At 40.7% G+C, this 19,410-nt stretch overlaps 4 protein-coding genes across 4 annotated transcripts; 3 read left to right on the forward strand and 1 right to left on the reverse strand.

Annotated features, from left to right (window-relative positions):
• Positions 1-5,767: 5,767 nt before the first annotated feature.
• LOC146625163 (kinesin-like protein KIF1B) lies at positions 5,768-6,882 on the forward strand. The gene is made up of 5 exons (XM_085362134.1): positions 5,768-5,911; positions 6,090-6,248; positions 6,364-6,435; positions 6,535-6,656; positions 6,750-6,882. The coding sequence occupies exons 1-5, from the start codon at positions 5,768-5,770 to the stop codon at positions 6,880-6,882; spliced, it is 630 nt and encodes a 209-aa protein (XP_085218260.1).
• A 10-nt stretch (positions 6,883-6,892) lies between these two features.
• LOC146625164 (leukocyte elastase inhibitor-like) lies at positions 6,893-12,680 on the forward strand. Its single transcript, XM_085362135.1, has 7 exons — positions 6,893-6,903; positions 9,219-9,358; positions 11,239-11,381; positions 11,762-11,839; positions 11,985-12,074; positions 12,146-12,326; positions 12,454-12,680. The coding sequence occupies exons 1-7, from the start codon at positions 6,893-6,895 to the stop codon at positions 12,678-12,680; spliced, it is 870 nt and encodes a 289-aa protein (XP_085218261.1).
• An 819-nt stretch (positions 12,681-13,499) lies between these two features.
• Positions 13,500-16,687, reverse strand: LOC146625165 (transcription factor 7-like 1-B). The gene is made up of 4 exons (XM_085362705.1): positions 16,663-16,687; positions 14,096-14,192; positions 13,770-13,926; positions 13,500-13,634 (listed from the first exon to the last, which is right to left on the reverse strand). Exons 1-4 carry the CDS (start codon positions 16,685-16,687, stop codon positions 13,500-13,502), a joined length of 414 nt encoding a protein of 137 aa, XP_085218831.1.
• Positions 15,207-18,562, forward strand: LOC146625166 (serine/threonine-protein kinase pim-1-like). Its single transcript, XM_085362675.1, has 9 exons — positions 15,207-15,267; positions 15,676-15,918; positions 16,053-16,205; positions 16,327-16,421; positions 16,559-16,606; positions 16,710-16,928; positions 17,944-18,124; positions 18,211-18,381; positions 18,471-18,562. Exons 1-9 carry the CDS (start codon positions 15,207-15,209, stop codon positions 18,560-18,562), a joined length of 1,263 nt encoding a protein of 420 aa, XP_085218801.1.
• Positions 18,563-19,410: the final 848 nt, after the last annotated feature.

The following is a 19,410-nucleotide window of genomic DNA, read 5'->3' on the forward strand; positions in this document are numbered from 1 at the left end:
TGCACAATACAAATGTAGTAATAAAATAGCAAAAAACAAACATAGCAATAAAGTAAACTCTTGAGCCAAAATGATGTGACACAACTAGGGCTGCCACAAACGATTATTTTGATAGTCGACTAGTCACCGATTATTTATGCAATTAGTCGACTAATCAGATCATCATCCACTGGACGTAAAACTACAGCTTATTGCACCATGCAGCATATGCTCTTATATAACTATCATTAGCTTATAGCTTTAAGCTTTTAAGGTGCTAACTAAAAATAAAGACAAGATGATAGTTTATTCAATTTTAATGAAATTTGCAGATTGTTTCGGTGAAGTTTAATAAACTCCTTGCTATCTAAAATATAACAGGACAACGGAGTATATTCTCCAGCATCTCACACTTCTGATAATCAGCTGTCTGCTTGACGTTTATTCAGCTGTGTAAAAACTATAACTTTAATCTCAGACAAACCGATTTACTCAGGAACAAATAAAATACTAAAAAAAAAAAGCCAAACAACAACATTTTTAATTTATCTAAGTGACTCATATATATTTAACCTGAGTAGCGAAAGACGGCGGTGGGTTTGAAAACAATTTGCCTGGAGTCCGGTGTTCTCACCGTGCTAGTGACCTAGCCCCCGGCTAGCTATCGAGCTAGTGGGTAACAGACGACTCTGAAAACGTCGGAGCGCTTTTGAAAATATGTGGTGTCCTGATAAACTGAGCCGATATTTGAGGTTTACACAGCTACATTCTCGGCTGAAAATATGTTAAACGTTTATTTTGTGACCCAGAAAGAATAATAAGAGTAATATTAAAACTAACTAGCTGCCGCCATTGTTGGAAACTGAGCTGGGCCGCGCTATGAATTCTGGGACACAGCTGCTTCTTCTTCTTCTTCTTCTTCGGGGTTTAACGGCAGCTGGCATCCTTGTACATGCAGTGCTGCCATCTTCTGTTTCAGTCCGTTATTACACTCTTAAATCCTGCTACTTATTCCTGCGTCTTTTGGGATCTTACAAAGCTTCAAACGACGCGTCGACTATTAAATCAGTCGTCGACGATTTTGATAGTCGACGTAATCGTGACTAGTCGACAAATCGTGGCAGCCCTAGACACAACACAGACACAAAAGGAAATCTTCTACATTGTTTTGCTGTTCACACAAGTTCTAATGCTACCCTTTGTTTCTGGAAGGAGACGATTTTCTGTCCAGTATTAAAGTTCAAAGAACAGGGTATCCGTCTCCAGTGGGCTGCTAAACAAGTTTACCAGAAAAATCAGACCCACGGTCATGTTGTGTCACTTTGAGTGATTAGTCAGCAGCAATAACAGGGAATGACAAACTGACAGACTTTGGATATAAAACAAACAATTTAAACATTTAGAAGTTAAACATCTTCTCGGATTCCTTTTGCTGCACATGTCTATGTATGTATTTGCTGTACAGTGTCATTTGTTTGGAACATTAATCTTGATGTATACATAAAAATTTGATTTAAAAAAACGTTTTTAAAAATGAACACTGACACAATTAAACACAACACTGGTGCACGGTGACTGCAAACAGAAGCAGCTGCTTGTATCCTCCTGTGCACGGATCCGTGCTCTCTGTTTATTAATAAAAGCCAAACTTCATTAATGGTAAGTGACAGAGATCTGATGAGTTCTTGCTGGTTTGTATCCACAGGAGGATACAAGTAAAATCCTCTGCAGGTTAGTGCAGGATAAGCAGGCAAGTTTACTGTAATGTGATGGATTTAAGTAAAGAACAGTGTGTGACTGGTGCACAGTGACTGTGGTGCTCATGTCAGAGTTAGATTACATCAAGTGTAGCAGAGATTAACTTAAACTTAAGCTCATGATGCTGACATTCATTCACTGAGCTCCACCCACATACCAACAGTTTAGTGTCTAATATAAAGACAGTGTACTGTCAGTGTAGAGAAAGGAAATCAGCCAGGACAACTCGTGAAACATCTGCAGACATCTGGATGAATTCACAGAGAGCAGCAGGTCAGCTGATCACAGCCTGTACATTAAAAAAATCTACTGGAGCTCTCAATAGAAATGATTGTGAGCTGTGACCCTTTTCCCCACACTGAGCCACTACAGCTGATTTTAGGGTTGAATCCTGCTGAATCCCACTTTAACATCTTCCTGCTCATTTTGATGTTTAGAGGCAACGTCACCGTCTAAGATGTAGGCATTGTATACATTGTATACATTATTTCTACATTACATTAATATTGCACAAGGTTCATTTAGTTTAGCATAAAATATACATATCAGTACTTCAGCTTTTAATGGAGTATTTCTTAACACTAGTATCTGTCACCTTCTGTGTTGAGCTCATTGTTTTCTCTGCAGTGGCTGAGCTGAGTCCAAGTAGCTGAAATTTCCTCTGCTGCTCCGTCAGACTCTTCTCCTCCTGATCAGCTGGGACACAAAACAGAACTTTGTTAAGCTCCACACTGCACTGAAGAGTCAAAGTGTCTCATATGTTCATCTGAGAACACACAGAACACATTTTAGCTTCCTTGGGTGGACAACTTGTTTGAAACAAACACAAAAGGTTTGAGCACCGATACCAAATTCAGCAGTATGGCACACCAGTACCAGGAGAGCAATTCCTCTTTAAAATATGCCCTGGCCAAGAAAAAACCCGACAATATACGTGTGCCGTGAGAAATGATAGATAGATAGATAGATAGATAGATAGATAGATAGATAGATAGATAGATAGATAAAATTTATTTCAAACATGCAAATATAATTGAAATAACAACAGAAAAAAATAAAAATAACAAAACTTAAAAATCATCAAGTTTTCATGCAAATATCTATGTCTACAGAATGTGTGTGCTCGAAAAGGAGTAGGGTGAAGTTTTCTTGTTCCTACCCCCTTATTTCAAATTTCATTGCTTACAAATCCATATCCAGGATTCAACATTATTTGATCATATATTTAACTATGTACAAGTCTAACACATTGAACATACACAAATAAAACCATTTTCAGCACGTAAACCAGAACAACTAATCACTCTGTTTATAACAGCCGCTTAATCTCTTAATTTATTTTCTATCTATGTGACAAAAACCTTAATGAACACTTAAGGTTGGGTTACTCAGGCCTTGATTTATAAAAAATGAGGACACAATGAGACAACTCAGTCACTGAGAGGAAGATTTCCTATATTCATGCAATTTATTATTTTTTGAACAATCCTGTGAATTTTTGTATTGATGTACTTGTCTTGATTTCATCTGTATATCCGAGTGGGTGTAGAAATCTGAGCCATCATCTGAGTAAGCCTCATCACAACTTTGCGCTGATAAAGGCAGCTGTGTTTTAGCCTGGAACACATTTATTTTTACATTTCTCATAAATGTATTTCATTATAGCACTTTTACCGCCAACATGTTGGGTCTTTTGGAGCCGGAAGTGACCTTATATGGAAGAAGGGTGGCGCTAGCTAGCTTAGTTAGCAAGCTGCATTCATAAGCTGTGCAGGTGCCACAGAGATGCTAAGTAGCCTTAATAACAGACTAATAAAACAACACAAACTCTGATTACAATGAGCTCATTTAAAAGCTTTCTTCTAATAAAATTATTTTCTTCTCTGTGTTTCACAACCTTTTGCTGATATCTTTCTGTGAATTAGTTTAAAGCAGCTTGAGTCAATTTAGTCAGATTTTTTTTTCCAACTTGTTCACAAAAACTTGAGAAGAGACACCGAGGAGAGCAACAGAAAGCCTCATTCAGGAGCTAAACTCAAGATTAACTAGACTCGGATTAATATTAGCTCGATACTTACCTTTAAGTGTTAAATCAGTCTTGACAATAATCGGAGAGAAAAACGCCATAAAGCGGGAACTCGGCTTCTTCTTCTTCTGCTCTTGTATTTTTTGGCGGTTAAAGCTTTAAGGCGCATTACCGCCACCTGCTGGACTGGACTTTTCATGTCCCAAACATTATCAATTGGGCACAAATTTGTTGGAGTTTCTGTTAATAAAAAAGATGGAATTCAAGGATCTTGTTATTTGGTTTGTTCGTTTTCACCATTTACTCTACAATTTTCTGCCAGTGTATAGCAAACCCCACAGCTCAAATCAATGAAGAATTTAGTATTTTTAACATATTGCTTAAACTGGAACCAGCAGCTATATAGGCCTAATTTTTAATCCAAACATGTGATAGAGGTTTACCACCAGGAGAAGCAGACTGTAAATAAAAGACTGTGCTACTGAAAACTGTTAGTCTGACTTTGGATTGTAAATATGTTTCCTTTTGTCACTTCTGTATTTGTATATGGCTCAAACTATTTGTTATGAAAGCAAAACAAACAAACTGATGTTGTCTCATCAGATCCAGTTGTGACATTAGCTATAGTTTCCGCGGAGGGTACTTGGTTCTGTATGACAGCACAGCTTTTAGGTTGAATTCAAGCGCTTGAGTACAGCCTGATAATTAGAGGCCTGCAAACTGTTTGCTGATGAACTTTGGAAGTAAAAGTACAGACAGCTATAGAAGACACAGGACACGAGATGGGTTCATTATTTCTTTTGAGTTCCATGTAACAATCCGTAACTCTGTAATTAATGAATGTGCCATTTAATCTTGGCTGCAGCCAAGATTAAATGGCACATTCATTAAATGGCTAAAATGGGTTGGCTGCCGTTCAGCATTTAGCACAAGTCAGCTTTTGATCAGAAAGTTTTCTGGTTTGATCCCTGGCTGCTCCAGTCTGCAGGCGAAATATCCTTGGACAAGATTGTAATCCCAAGCTGCTTTCTGATGCATCCATTGGAGTGTGAATGCTTTATAGAGTTTGTGAAACAGTTGTACGTGTGGTCAGATTGTTTTGTATTTGTGTGTGGATTGAAGCACATGTCTGAGAGCACATCAATCACTGCACATATTTTTTAAAATCTTAGTTTAAATAAAGTTTTTGATTATTTATTATAAAAAAGAGATGATATATATATAATGCAGTGGGCACTCCACCAGCTAACATGTCAGTTAATTTGACACATTGATTTATTTATCATTTCTTTTTCTCTCTCAGCTTTTCAGCTCCATATTTTTGCCATTTCTTCCACACTCAACTCTGTTCTACAAGGTGAGCCCACAGTTAATGTAGGAGAGGGCAGGTGGCATTAAGAGATTTGATTGGGCAATCTAGGGCCCAGTTAGTTCTTCCTTTTGGTGAAAGCTGGGCTCTTCAGTTCAGCATGGTACAGCTCCAAAGATTCTGCAACATCAAACCCTCTGTCTGCTAATGTTACATCACCTGGGCTGAGGCAGTCCAGGTAATTGCAACAGTTTCTTAAAATTAGTTAATTTAGATATAAACAGAGTGACAGTTTACAGATTCAAACATGTCTCAGAGAAAACAGAAAAAAACAGTAAAGCCCAACTCTCCTCTTTGTGATCAGGAAGACAAAATTCAACTTCCTGATCAAGTAGACAAATCATTCAACCAGCTTCTAGAAAAGGAAGATATTCAAAAGTTGAAAGAAATGGAACTCCTAGACAGGGAAGAAACTTTGAGCTCCAAGCAAAGCTTGATAAAGCACTAGAAAAACTAGTGCTGAAGGACAAAAAGAATCAGGAGCTGCAAGTAAAGCTTGATGAAAGACCGCACACAAATGAAGAGTTTCTTCAAGAAAAAACACATGTTTAAAAACATGTTTAAAGAACGGCAGCTGTTTTATCATAATTCTGTGGAGAGCTTCATCCTAATGAGGGCTCATGTCCTGAGCAGGGATGCAGAGGAGGAGGAGGAAGGTCCTGGACACATCAGTGGCTTATGTGCGTGGAGAGGAGAACCTGGCCGGCTGGAGGCCCAGAGGAGATAGCCTCATCCTAGAGCACCAGTGGGAGCTGGAGAAGATGGAGCAGCTGCAGGAGGTGGGGCCTTAAAAGATTCATAAAGAAATAAATCTGTTTAATATCGTAGAGGGAAAAATGACTTTTCAGCTCAAAGACCAAAGTGCTATTCTAAAAAGTTTTTTCTTAGAGTACAGACTTTACATGACTAACCTCCCCTCTTCTCCCCACCTCACATTCGCCCCCATCTTTCGTCCAGGTGGAAAAGACCCGTCACCTTCTGGGAGAGGCGGCTCCCGTGGGAACAGCTCCCACCACCAAGTCCCTGAGTGAGTCTCTGTCCCCCAGCGTGAGCTCCGGCACTCTGTCCACATCCACCTCCGTCTCCTCGCAGATCTCCAGCACCACCTTTGAAAGCGTGAGAAGGAGCTGGCCACCAAGGTGAGAAAAACGTGGGCTTAGTGGGCGTTCTTGTTGCTGCCTTCTTCCTTCTCTGCTCGGAGCTGATCGGTCTTGTTCCTGTTGTGTTGTAGTGCCTGCGCCTTCTGACACACACCTTCAATACTGAATACAAGCAGCTGGTGAACAGCATCAGTGACTGCAAGGTGAGAAATAATACAAAGAAATAAAAAATAGCCTTTCTGTGTCACATCAGGGAGTTCCTATATTGACGTCTACCTCATCCTGCTGTTGTTTCACTTCAGCTTTCTCTCATCTCACCGATCGGACGTGATCCATCCGTGACGAGCTTCAGCAGTGCTACCCTCACCCCTTCCTCTACCTGCCCCTCTCTCTCGGACTCGCGCTGTGGCTCCATGGGCCAGAAGTAAACATATTTTTAGGAACATTGACCTCGATCTGCAAACGGTTATTGACAGGTTATCTATTTGATTCTAACTTGGTGTGATTTGTGTTAAAGGACCCCTGAGAACAGCTCACGTGCCTCCAGTCCCTCCTGCTCAGACTGTGAAAACTTCCCGATGGTTCCCACTCTGGAGACCTCCTACCTTGCGCGGGCTGCAAAAGAACGAGTTCCTGAACTTGGTGCCTGATATTGAAGAAATGCGACCAGGGTGAGTAATGCCATATTAACCCAAATACTGTCACTATGACATGTGTCTCACAGACCAAATGTAAGTCGACACTCATGTTCTCTAGTTCAAGCAGAAATGATGTGGATCGATTCAAATTCCTGAGCCTGGATGATTTCAGCTGGAAACAAACCAACTCTGCTTCTTCTTCAGATAATTCAATTCAATTCAATTTTATTTATATAGCGCAAAATCACAACAAAAGTCACCTCAAGGCGCTTCATAGATACAGAGAAAAACCCAACAATCATATGACCCCTTATGAGCAAGCACTTTGGCGACAGTGGGAAGTAAAAACTCCCCTTTAACAGGAAGAAACCTCCAGCAGAACCAGGCTCAGGGAGGGGCGGGACCATCTGCTGCGACCAGTTGGGGTGAGAGAAGGAAAACAGGATAAAGACATGCTGTGGAAGAGAGACAGAGGTTAATAACAGATATGATTCAATGCAGAGAGGTCTATTAATGCATAGTGAGTGAGAAAGGTGACTGGAAAGGAAAAACTCAATGCATCATGGGAATCCCCGGCAACTATGCAAGTTGTAAACAGTTGTAGGATTAAAGATTATTGAATGTACAGAATGATTATTTACACAGAGCTATACAGTAGTGCAGTTAAGATAAGTGAGGGTGTAGATAGTTTCTACAGAGGGTATATAAAGTGCTAGTGGTTGTGAGTGGTGGTTCAGTCCATGTTATTATTGTGTTTGAGGGTACAGTTGTCCATTGTGGGGGTGTGTATGTTCAGTGCATGAGTTTAACGTGGGTCAGATGTCAGGAGGCAGAGTTCAGGAGTCTGACAGCTGTGGGGAAGTAGCTGTTCCGGTACCTGGTGGTCTTAGTCCGGAGGCTCCTGTGGCGCCTCCCAGAGGGCAGGAGGGTGAAGAGTCCATGTGATGGGTGACTGGGGTCTTTGATGATTTTCCCAGCCCTTTTCAGACACCGCTTCCTGTAGATGTCCTTTATGGCAGGAAGTGGTGCTCCGGCGATGCGCTGGGCAGTTTTCACGACCCTCTGCAACGCCTTCCGGTCCGAGGCAGAGCAGTTCCCGTACCAGACTGTTATACAGTTGGTCAGGATGCTCTCGATGGTGCAGCGATAGAAGTTCACCAGGATGTCTGAGGACAGGTGGTTCTTCCTCAGAGTCCTCAAGAAGAAGAGGCGCTGGTGAGCCTTCTTGACCAGCTTGGAGCAGTTGGTCGTCCAGATGAGATCCTCGGAGATGTGGACTCCCAGGAACTTGAAGCTGCTCACACGCTCCACAGCCGTCCCCTTAATGTGGATGGGTGGATGTGGGTCAGCATTCCTCCTGTAGTCCACGATGAGCTCCTTGGTCTTCTCGGTGTTAAGCAGCAGGTTGTTTGTGTCGCACCACTCAGCCAGACGATCCACCTCCTCCCTGTAGGCGGCCTCATCGTTGTCACTGATGAGGCCAATCACCGTGGTGTCATCTGCAAACTTAATGATGGTGTTGGAACCATCAGCAGGTCTGCAGTCGTGGGTGAAGAGGGAGTAGAGGAAAGGGCTCATCACACAGCCTTGTGGTACACCGGTGTTCATTGTGATGGTAGATGAGCAGCGGTTATCCAGCCGGACATGTTGGGGGCGGTTGGTCAGGAAGTCCAGTAACCATTTGCAGATGAGGGAACTGATGCCCAGGTCTGTCAGTTTCCTGATGAGTTGTGAGGGGTGGATTGTATTGAATGCTGAACTGAAGTCTATAAACAGCATTCTGGCGTAGGTGTTGTTGTTGTCCAGGTGTGAGAGGACAGAGTGCAGTGCGATGGAGACTGCATCCTCTGTGCTCCTGTTCTGGCGGTATGCAAATTGGTGGGGGTCCAGGGTGGGGGGGAGACAGGATTTGAAGTGTGCTAGGACCAGCTGCTCTAAGCACTTAGCTATTTACAGTTCATAACAAGAGACAAGGCACCATTTCTCTCCTTTGTGTTCCAGTCATCACAGCAGATTAAACTTTTAAAATATTTGCAAATAGTATAAAGAAATATATAAAGAAGTAAAACAGTAATTTATTAATACTTAGAAATACTAAAACTTACATTTGTCAGCAAAAACTGCTGCCATCTGAACCGAAACGTTACAAACCAGCTTACCCACAATCTGTGTATTTTTCTATGCTGGCTACTTAAATTGGCATCCAACAAGCTATTTGCTTTAATCTTTTATTAGACAAAGGCTGACTGGTTAGTTCAAGCTTCAACTGCATCCAAAGGACTGAAAATGTTTTAACACAGTGACTGAACTTGATTGAAGTCTCCGTAGTTTGTTGAATCTGTTTCGAGTGACTTATTTTCACAATTCCAGGAATTTTTAAAAGGCACCAAAAAGCATTACAACGCTGAGCTCGAGTCTGTGGACTTCAAAGGAAATGCAGAGGAGGCCAGGGTCCACATCAACAGCTGGGTGGAGAAGCAGACACAAGGTAAGCATAATGTAACTTTAAATGATCTCCACTGTAAATCCTTGGGGATCAGTTGTGTTGTGTTCAGTTGAGACATTATTACCGGATTGTCCACCGTCCACATTATTTTCTGTTTCCAGTTCTTCCAGTCTAATTTCTATTCAGTATTAAGCAGCATTATCTCTGGGTTTTACTGTTTGGTTTCATGCTATTAATAAAACCATCACAGCAGTATGTTGCTGTAAATAGCAGGCCAATTCTTCTATTCTTATTATATTATGTGATGGGTACTTCTACTTTGATCACTTGTGTCTTTAACATATTTTTATTTTTCAGGCCCATTTAGGATTGGCTGCTATTGATTCTATATCTTTATATTATCTTAAGTGCAGCAGGAAATTCATTCATTGTTTTTATAAAAGCGCGATACAAATACAGGCCATTTATAAATCTACCATCTATAATAATAGGATACAAGGACTTTCTATGAGGGTTATAGGACTGTGGTGCCACCTGCTGGAAATGAGACAATCTTAATCCCATTATTTTTGTAGGAGCCATTTTTGGGTTGATACCTCATGTTGCCGCTAGAGGTAACCTTTTTAAGTTTTTTTTTTTTTTTTAAACTTTATTTAACAAACAATGAGTATACAACATACGAACAGATGAAGTATACAAAACAACAGAACATGAACACAAAAAGCCAAGAGTAAAAGAAAAAGGTAACAATTATAAGAATACACATACATGTATTGTTTTGAGAGCCTTTGTGTTGGTGGAGTCTGATATTGATTGTATGTACATTTCCACATCCTTAAAATAATGACAGAAATATGGTGTTTTGTTAGTAAACTTACATTTATGGATAAAAAATGTAGCTAAAAGTATGAACAAATTCATCATAAAAAACATTTCTCATACTTCTTGGGGAACTTAAACAAACAGAATAAAACATTTTCCCATCGTAAAGAAAACTCCCTTAAAATATGGACAATAACAAACCTGCTAAATTCCTTCCAGAATCTCTGTGTAAAAGAACAGTACCAAAAAAGATGCGTCACAGTTTCTGGATGATCCCCACAGAAAGTACAATTAGTATTTATGTCCCTTTTAAATTTGACCATGTAGTGACTGGCTGGATAACATTTATGTAGAATTTTAAATGAGACTTCTTTCACCTTATTTACAATCAAATATTTATGGGGGACCATCCAGACTGTCTTCCACTTGATATCTGGAACATATCGGTTCCAATAAGATGTTATATATGGGAGAGAGACGATATCTTCTTGGAATAAACTACGTATTCTCTTATTGCTGTTACCAAGTTCCTGTGAAAAGCAGATTTTTCCTATTGGTGACTCAGCTGGATCGGGGAGAGTGACTGAGGCAGATATTGAGCTGTCAGTGTTTTTATATAACATTAAAGTCCCTGAGGGTGTGGCACCAAGCACCACTGAGGATTCCACCTTTTTAAGTTCCTGTATGGTAGGTTTATGTAAGGTATTTAAGGTGGACGCACGTAATCAGCGTCAGGTGTGTTGTTAATCATAAGAAGGCAAAACGTTTGTGACCGCTGCGCTTTTATCTTAAAATGTTTGGAACAAAGACCAAAAAGGACAAGATAAGTACTGCTGGAGTTATTGGACTGTTTAATTAATTCATGCATACCAGAAGCATCGCGTCACCCCCGCTAACAACCACCTCAGTGGCTTCAAGCCTACGCTTGAATTTTTGTTTTTTGTTCCCTGTTATACTGATCATAAAGCTTTTTCCCCTTTTTTTAAAATAAAAACCATCTTGCTGTTGCCCTGTTTTCTGATTTTATAGCTGAAGATGTTGTACAGTAACTAGTGCATCTTTGGTAATAGTTAATAGTTTTCATAAATTCTTTTTACCAGATAAAATCAAGGACTTGCTAAGCCAGGATGCAGTGGGTAGCCTGACGAAGCTGGTTCTCGTGAATGCCATTTACTTCAAGGGCAGCTGGAACACGCAGTTTAAGGAGGAGAAGACTGCTGATGCGCAGTTTCGACTGAACAAGGTAACAGTGCAGAAAGGCAGCATAGGATGGTGCAGTTATACTTTGATCTGTCATACTACAAACGAGCTGTGGACTTTGCTGAATGAGAACATAAAGCCTGGAGCTCTGAGGGGATAAAATCGTGCTTTTAGGACGATCACTTTCCAACTTTATGCAGTTATGCAATGCAGTTTATTATTCATGTAATATCCAATAAGTTCTCAAATAAATCTCAAACAACAGCACAACACAAACTTCGGCTAACAAGAACAAATTGTGTTGTGACGTGTGCTCTACATCCAAATCCACTCAATGGCTGGAATAAAACCATGACAGAACTTTTTGAGATCATTTTGAGACTAAACACAAAAAACATTTCTCTTGTCTCCCCTATTTTTCAGAACGACACTAAGCCGGTGAAGATGATGCAGCAGAAAAGTAAATTTCCTTTTGCGACCATTCCTGAGGCCAACTGCAAGGTAACATCCATCACTTTCAGCTTATTACAGGATTTCACCAGCATGATCTAAAACTTGTCTTTTACAAATATCAGCCTAAATTTCTAGATTAGGAAGTCAGATCATCTTTGATGGAGTAATAAATAAAAACAATGTTTCTGGACAGATTCTTGAGATGCCGTATAAAGGAAATGACCTCAGCATGCTCATATTCCTGCCTAATGACATAGAAGATGATACCACAGGCTTGGAAAAGGTAAGATGCACTTACCAGTACTTTAATGTCCAGTTTCAATCAGACAAGCTAGTGACACTGTATCCACACAGCTGGAGAAGGAGCTGACCTATCAGAACTTTGTGGACTGGACTCGCCCAGACATGATGAGCCCCAACGAGGTTGATGTCAAGCTCCCTCGATTTAAGATGGAGGAGAAGTATGACTTGGAGAAAATCCTGACCAACATGGGAATGGAGAACGCTTTTGACATCTACAAGAGAGACTTCTCTGGTGAGAAATATTGCACCAATGAGACACACTGAATCAATTATACAGTTATATTGAGAGCACAAAAACTGCAAAACATCATCTGGTAAAGAATAAAACACAACTGATTTCTGGGCTCTTCATCTACTAGGAATGTCTCCAGCAAATGACCTGATAGTGTCCAAAGTTGTCCACAAGGCTTTGGTGGATGTAAATGAAGAAGGAACTGAGGCTGCTGCTGCCACTGGGGTTGACATGGAAGTCCGCTCTATAACGATTCCCGCTGAGTTTGTTGCCGACCATCACTTCATCTTCTTCATCCGACATAAACCCACCAAGAGCATTCTCTTTGTGGGCCGGTACTGCTCACCCGAGTAAACACGAGCTGACATTGACATGAATTAAACATAAAACATTATATACAGTATAAGATTTTGTAAGGTAAACCTAGTTCATACAAATGAAGTAAAGAAAAGTTATTAAAACAAAACGTGCCTTGCTGTTTATTCTTTCAGTGTCCCACAGTAGCACATTTCCTGCTAGGAAAATGTCAGAAGTCACATCATTTCTGTAAATTGGGAAGTAACTGTAATACATCAAGTCACCTCTGTCTCTTGTTACCAGGACTTTTTAAAATGAATGGTACAACATGGAAAGAGGCCCTACACAAGAGTTTAGCTTTGAGCTCAATATGCGATGATCCTTTCAGCCATGACATCTCTGACATGGGAAACCAGGGAATTTGATTAGAAAATGGTGAAGGATTTTCTTTTCAGTTAGAAACTGGATTTGTGTAACATGGTGGTGAAAAGCCCCCAAAGAAAGCAGCATATGATCAGTCGCTATATTGCATTTAATACAAACGTCCTTCGTGTATCCTTTGAATACAGAACAGATCATTTCTGATATCTATGAGTAAACCCAACGAGCACGTGTCCCAAAAGACCCCACAGTGTTTTTATCTGGCTTTTCCCTGACAGTTAGTGGACACTGACAGATGTGTGCTGAATATGAAAGGAAACAAAAGAACTAAAGAAGGTTTGCAGTGTTAAAAACAAGAACTACATGAAGGTTGTTTCATCCTGCTGTAACTTATGACAGAAGCATCTTTTGTTTGTTTTTTCATTTATTTACACAAAGACAGATGTTGAAATAACAGGAGTAACAGTTTAATTCAATTGAAATCAGTCCAATCGTCTATAATGAAATTATTGTTGGACATACATAGTTTTCTTTGGTCGACCAGGCTGGATGCTCTTTGGCATGATTCTGTCTTTCTGTTTCAGCCTGCTTGAAATATCTGGCTTTCTGGTCGTTTGAAAGCGACTTCCACTGTGGACAGAAGATCATAAGAACACACTGTGAGCACTGCTACTACACATAACTACAGGACAGCTGGGACACATGCAAAAACATGAGCAGACAACATTAACAGATGCATAAATGTATGCAGAGTTACACACTTACTCTCTGTCCCACCACTGCATTTACGGCTGCATTTCCAGGGATGTTGAGTTCAGCAATGACCTTTGGCCTCTGCTCTTTGAGATAGAGCATGAAGGCATTTGGAGGCTTCTTGACGTATGGCCCATCTTCATCCTGCTGGGCTGGGCACTTTCTTTTTCTTCAGGAATAAAACACAGAGTAAGAGCACATGTTAGCACTGTGTACAACTGTGAGGGAAGCAGTTCAAAAACACGAGACAAGCTGTAAAACTGAATGAAATCAGGCACCATTAATGGATCATTACAATAATTCCTGCAGACATCTGCAAACAAATGACAGATACTTGCAGATCAGTGAACCAAAGCAGCAGAGCAAACTTAGTTTGGAGTGGAGGTGTTAGGTGGAGGAGCAGGAGTGACATAATCATACATCTGTACACCGTTCCTACACAGATGAAGGGAGACAGATATGAGATAACAGGAAGAAGTTATGAATATAGAGATGTTCAGCAGCTGTGTTCACTCCAGTGTTTGTGTGTTTTACGTACAGTACTCCAACAGGACGCAGGTTCTGGAGCACACAAAACACACAACAGGTGACGAGACAAGCTGCAATACTATCATCTATCCACTAGGTGGAAGAATTGATCAGTAGAAAGAGGAGATGTGCTCAAAACGACATTCATACATAGATTTATTCTTCTTAGTTAGTCTTAAGAATTAGGATTCACTGACAGTGAAGAAGTTTCAGACGTGCACTCGCGTTTCCCCTTTTGCCTTTTCCTGCTCCAGCCAAGTCCTCCGCCTGCTCGACATCTCTCCTATTACCTTTTATTACGCTTGCACTCATGCCTTTGCCTTTCACCACTTCAAAACTGCGCCTTCTTCAATATTACCTTCATATGCTCTCTTTGCTTTTCGCCTTCCTCACTACACTAAGTACCATTTTTTAACGCTGTGTACTCACTCTTGCTAAGTACATGTGAACAGATCTTGAAGAAAAAAAAACAAAACAAAACATACTTTTCTTTTCTCTTCTGATACTATTGAATGATCCTAACAGAAAAAAACAGAGTTAACACTGACTTAATAAAAAAGTGTTATATTTTATCTCAGATAAACTAGTCAGTGTTTATTAGTGTTTGCTCAACTAGAAGTCTTCATAGTAGCATCCACACATCAAGTCTTTAAACAAATAATGAAAGGATAATGAAAGAAAGTTTAATGTGAAATTACTGAATTATATGAAATGCCAGAGTGTTTTTCTTTAAACTACTTGCCTTTTAGTGATGTCACTAAAAGGCAAGGTTCTAATGTTGTGTTGCCATAGACTCCGGAGTTTACTTTTAAAGCTCACTTACAGAACTGACTTATACAGCTTAGTTAGAAAAGTCAAGCATCCAGACATTTGAAGGACTATTCACTCATTAAGGTGACATTTTCTATTTTAAAAATTAAGATGAAAAAGGAAACAAGAAAAGTTACGACTGAGGCAGATAAGAAAGATCCAGGAGATCAAAGTAAGTAAAAAATAAAATCCCCTAAATAACAGAATGTACATTTCTAACAATGTTGAGGCTCTGTGTATAAAATGATTCATTTTTAGAGGATTTAAATCCTGGTTTTGATTGAAACTAACCCGAGTGCAACATGTCTAATCAAAGAAAGGTTACTGGGGCACTTTGTCTTTTGGTAAAATAATGTGACAAGTTTATTCTTGGACTGAGCAGTGAAAACAGAGCAACAAGTGTCATCAGTATCTAGACTTAGTAGACCTAGTATGGACTCGTTTTGGTGTGTTTTTTATCAAAAGGATAAACTTGTTATTATATTGTAAGCAATACTAATTTAAAATTCAATGACATCAAAATCCTTCTAGTCCTGATGTCGAGCGCTCTTTTTCACTAATGTGTTGTTGTTGTTTATAGATTGTAAGAGCAGGATGGCTAAAAGAAAGGCCAGTCCTGAAAAAACGACCCCCATAAAAAGAAGGAGGGTCACTGAGCAGGCTGGTCCTTCCACCAGCTCAGATGCTCATGTGGTCGGGGGAGTCAAGCGAAAGGTCCAACAAGATGAAGCGGGGACAACCAATACAGCAAAAAAGCGTAAACTTCTTGAGCATGTGAGCGGTGACAAGGGGCAGGCATCTTCCTGGTTGGACACTGGTAAAGGTAGGCTAATTAGTTGAGTGAGGGGTAGATTAAGTGTACATCTGGTTGCTAGTTTGAAGATATTAGTGTTTGGGAGATATTTGTGTCTATTATCTAATAAGCTGACGTGCTTTTGGTGTTTTCCACATCTGCAGACTGCAGCATAGAGATTTCAGAGAGCTGCAGTAAAAACAAAAAGGCTGGCAAAAGGAAAGCTGCGGGAGACACCAGGGACCCACCTAAGAAAAAGAACGTGGACCAGGACAAAACCAAAACCGTTGCCAAAAAGTCAGTGGCTGAACAGAAACGTAAGTAGCAAGCAGCTTAGCTTTTATATTCAGGTGAAGAGCAAAATGAACATTTAGGGTACAGCAGAGAGTAATTTGTGTGACAGCTGTAGTAAAACCCAATTTGTGTTTGTCTGTTTAGGTGACTTCCAAGCAAGATACGTGGAGGAGCACCGGCTTGGAGAAGGAGGCTGTGGAGCAGTGTTTGCTGGCTACCGCATAAAGGATCATTTACCAGTAAGTGTTCAGATGGTGGTAGTAAGACAGGCAGTAATGCAGATAAGGGATAATATCGTAAGCTGAGATGTATGCTGTTTTACACCTTTAATGATGTCATACTGAGGAAATGCTCATCAATGCCCTGTGTCTTTTAGGTGGCCATCAAACACATCCCAAAGGGGAAAGTGTACTGCAAAGTGAAGGTAAATGTGCAAGACTTGAATTGTTTTTACATTAGTGGATTGCATGCAGCGTTCACCTGTGGAACGTCTGTGCCTCATCATCCACTTTGTTGAAATATTTCAGGATGATAACGGGAAGAATGTGTCAGTGGAAGTTGCCATCATGCTGAAGCTTGCAGCTGAAGCAGATGGATCAGTGGAAACATCAGCCCCAGTGTCTCTGTTGGAGTGGTTTGACTTTGGCAGAGAGCTGATCCTGGTGATGGAGAGACCTGTCCCCGCTGTGGACCTGGATAAATACATAGAAGAAAATGGAGGATTTTTGCCAGAGGACAAGGCCAAGGCAAGTTGACTTGCCTTAGAAGAGTCTTAGACTGTACATCATTCAATCAAAGCACAGAGTATTAGAGAAACATTAACCCATTGATTGATTATTGTCTTTTTCATCGTTTCCAGGTAGGGCTGGGCTATATCATACCATTCACGGTAATACCGGTGTAATTTTGGGCAACGATAGGAAAATGAAATATCGCGCTAGAATAGGTAAAACGCGCATGCGCAGTGCCTATGTTTACATACGCAGATGGCGGTGACGCAGAAAGAGAAGAGCAAAAGTGGATCGTTGAATGAAACGGATGAACCAGAACTGGTTTGTAAAAATGCTGCAACTTTAGTGGTGTGGAACTGGTTTAGCTTTCGTCCGTCAGATACACAACAAAGCACGATTTTTGGTAGCGCATGCTAGCGGGCCGCCGTTATTACCGTGTTGTTTGGAAAATACGGCACACTTAAAATCAATCCTTTGATTTTTCTGAAACTCGACAGTGCCCCTTATAATCCCGTGTGCCTTATGTATGAATTCTGGTTGTGTTTACTGACCTCAAAACGATTTTATGTACACGGCGACTTTGCTAAGCTACAAAGCCGCACCGCTCGATGGATTGTCGGAGCATTACGGCTATCGTAGGCAGGCGCCTCGCGGAGTGATACGTACTGCACCTCAACGTGATATTACCGTATTGTGTGTGTATAACCTCTTTTTAAGCTTTGTGGATATTTTACATGGTTATGCTGAGGATATGTCGGCCAATTTCCACTGGAAATGCCTTTTGGTTAAACTGTCAGCGAGGAATTTGCATTTGCACTGTTACATTTTTATATAACTTTAATGCACATAAAAAAACAGCTGCTTGTTTAAGTGAAAATACATTTATGGGGTTTTTTGCACTAATAAAGTTGTGGCGTTGTAAAGTATTTTGTCTAGTGTCAGTTATATCGTCAGTTATATCGTTATCACAACTTTTCAAATGTATATCGTGATAAATATTTTTGGTCATATCGCCCTGCTCTATTTCCAGGTCATTCTGAAGCAGCTGGTTGATGCTGCGAAGCACCTGGAGGATAAACACATCTTTCACCGGGACATCAAGAGTGAGAACATTCTAATTGAGACCGGCTCAGATGTACCGCGTGTTCGTATCATCGACTTTGGACTGAGCTGCTTTGTTAAGGAGCAGTCGCAGTACCGCGTCTTCTATGGTAACATATTCTGCTCTTGCTCTTCACAGATGTCACAATTTTCGCCTTTTGTTTTAGAAGAAATTGCAATTGTGTCTGTTTATTAGGTACAGAAATTTACTCCCCTCCCGAGTGGTACGGGCGCAGTTGCTACAGGTGTGGACCCACCACGGTATGGCAAATGGGAGTGGTTCTGTACGAAGCGCTTCATGCCGGGGACTTTAACACCACGAGCTTCCTCAAAAAGCGCCTGAAATTCAAAAGACATCTGTCCAAAAGTAAGAAAACGTCACACTTCAAGACTGACTGATGGCTTGGACCACTGGAACTATCATCTTCATGTTTTTTCTCTTTCCTTTCTTTCCAGACTGCCGGGATTTCTTGGACGCGTGTTTAACCAAAGTCCCGGAGACGCGGCCGACGCTGGAGGAGCTACAGCATCACACTTGGCTGAGATAAGCCTATCACACACACACACAAACACACACAATTCAGACGTTATCATTTATGTGTGATGTATGAATTACCTTTCTTTTTTTCAGGAAATAATTTTTTTTAATTGGCCCACTTTAAATTTCAGTGTTTTGGAATTCCTGTAACCCCCCCCAGCCATCCCAGGAAAGGGGATCTCTCTTTGAATGGGCTTTCCCGAGGTTTCTTCCCGTCAGTCTGGCCCCCCCAGGGGAGTTTTTCCTCGTCTTCATAGAGAGCTTGGGCTGGCTCAGGAGCTCCATCAAAACTGTCTTTATTTAATTACTCTAATGTAATCATATACTTTAAAGTAATCAAATAAAAGACAGTAAAAATCTGAAGACTTGAAGTAAACTTCCATTAAAATAAAACTTGTTTAAACATGAAGCTCTCTCTGAGCAGCGCCGAGACAAGCTCCTGCAGGTGGTAGATGAGCTCAAAGGACGGCAGTCTGAGAGAGATACTGTGCAGAAAGAACAAGAGAAGAACTCTGCACTCCAGAGGAGCTACGACTCCATTGTCTCCCAGGAGCACGCTAAAACACAAAAACTGAATCGACTGACCTCCGAAAATCAGGACCTGTCTTCTGAAAACCAGACCCTGCGAGACGAAGTTGAGTTTCTCAAAAATGAGAGGGAGCTTATGCAAAACGATCTCGATGAAGAGAAAGCGGCTCGCAGAGAACTTGAGGAAGCTGTTAAGAAAGAGAAATCTCGGTTTTCTAAAGAATATAAAAAGTTAGAAATGAAAGTGGAGAGCACTTCTAAATTCAAAAAGGAGTAAATTGGTTTGTCTTTTTGTCTGTTTTGTAAACTGAAGTTTCTCATTTTGGGGGC

This window comes from Diplotaxodon limnothrissa, linkage group LG9 (genome assembly GCF_057381915.1).
Source record: "Diplotaxodon limnothrissa isolate DT_005_m linkage group LG9, D_limnothrissa_male_GT1.1, whole genome shotgun sequence".
NCBI classification, from domain to species: Eukaryota; Metazoa; Chordata; class Actinopteri; order Cichliformes; family Cichlidae; genus Diplotaxodon; species Diplotaxodon limnothrissa.

Bases quoted from the DNA above. Each gene is read 5' to 3' on its own strand.
- LOC146625163 (XM_085362134.1), top strand. From the start codon at position 5,768: ATGCAGAGGAGGAGGAGGAAGGTCCTGGACACATCAGTGGCTTATGTG. The intron at 6,249-6,363 runs GTGAGAAGGAGC...GTTGTGTTGTAG, and splicing joins CCAGCACCACCTTTGAAAGC to TGCCTGCGCCTTCTGACACA. The intron at 6,657-6,749 runs GTAAACATATTT...TTTGTGTTAAAG, and splicing joins TGTGGCTCCATGGGCCAGAA to GACCCCTGAGAACAGCTCAC.
- LOC146625164 (XM_085362135.1), top strand. The intron at 9,359-11,238 runs GTAAGCATAATG...TCTTTTTACCAG, and splicing joins GGTGGAGAAGCAGACACAAG to ATAAAATCAAGGACTTGCTA. The intron at 11,382-11,761 runs GTAACAGTGCAG...CCTATTTTTCAG, and splicing joins CGCAGTTTCGACTGAACAAG to AACGACACTAAGCCGGTGAA.
- LOC146625166 (XM_085362675.1), top strand. From the start codon at position 15,207: ATGAAAAAGGAAACAAGAAAAGTTACGACTGAGGCAGATAAGAAAGAT. The intron at 16,607-16,709 runs GTAAATGTGCAA...GAAATATTTCAG, and splicing joins AAGTGTACTGCAAAGTGAAG to GATGATAACGGGAAGAATGT. The intron at 18,125-18,210 runs GTAACATATTCT...TCTGTTTATTAG, and splicing joins GCAGTACCGCGTCTTCTATG to GTACAGAAATTTACTCCCCT.
- LOC146625165 (XM_085362705.1), bottom strand. From the start codon at position 16,687: ATGATGAGGCACAGACGTTCCACAG. The intron at 14,193-16,662 runs GTGAACGCTGCA...TCATCTGTGTAG, and splicing joins GAGGCACAGACGTTCCACAG to GAACGGTGTACAGATGTATG. The intron at 13,635-13,769 runs GTAAGTGTGTAA...TTCTGTCCACAG, and splicing joins ATGCAGTGGTGGGACAGAGA to TGGAAGTCGCTTTCAAACGA.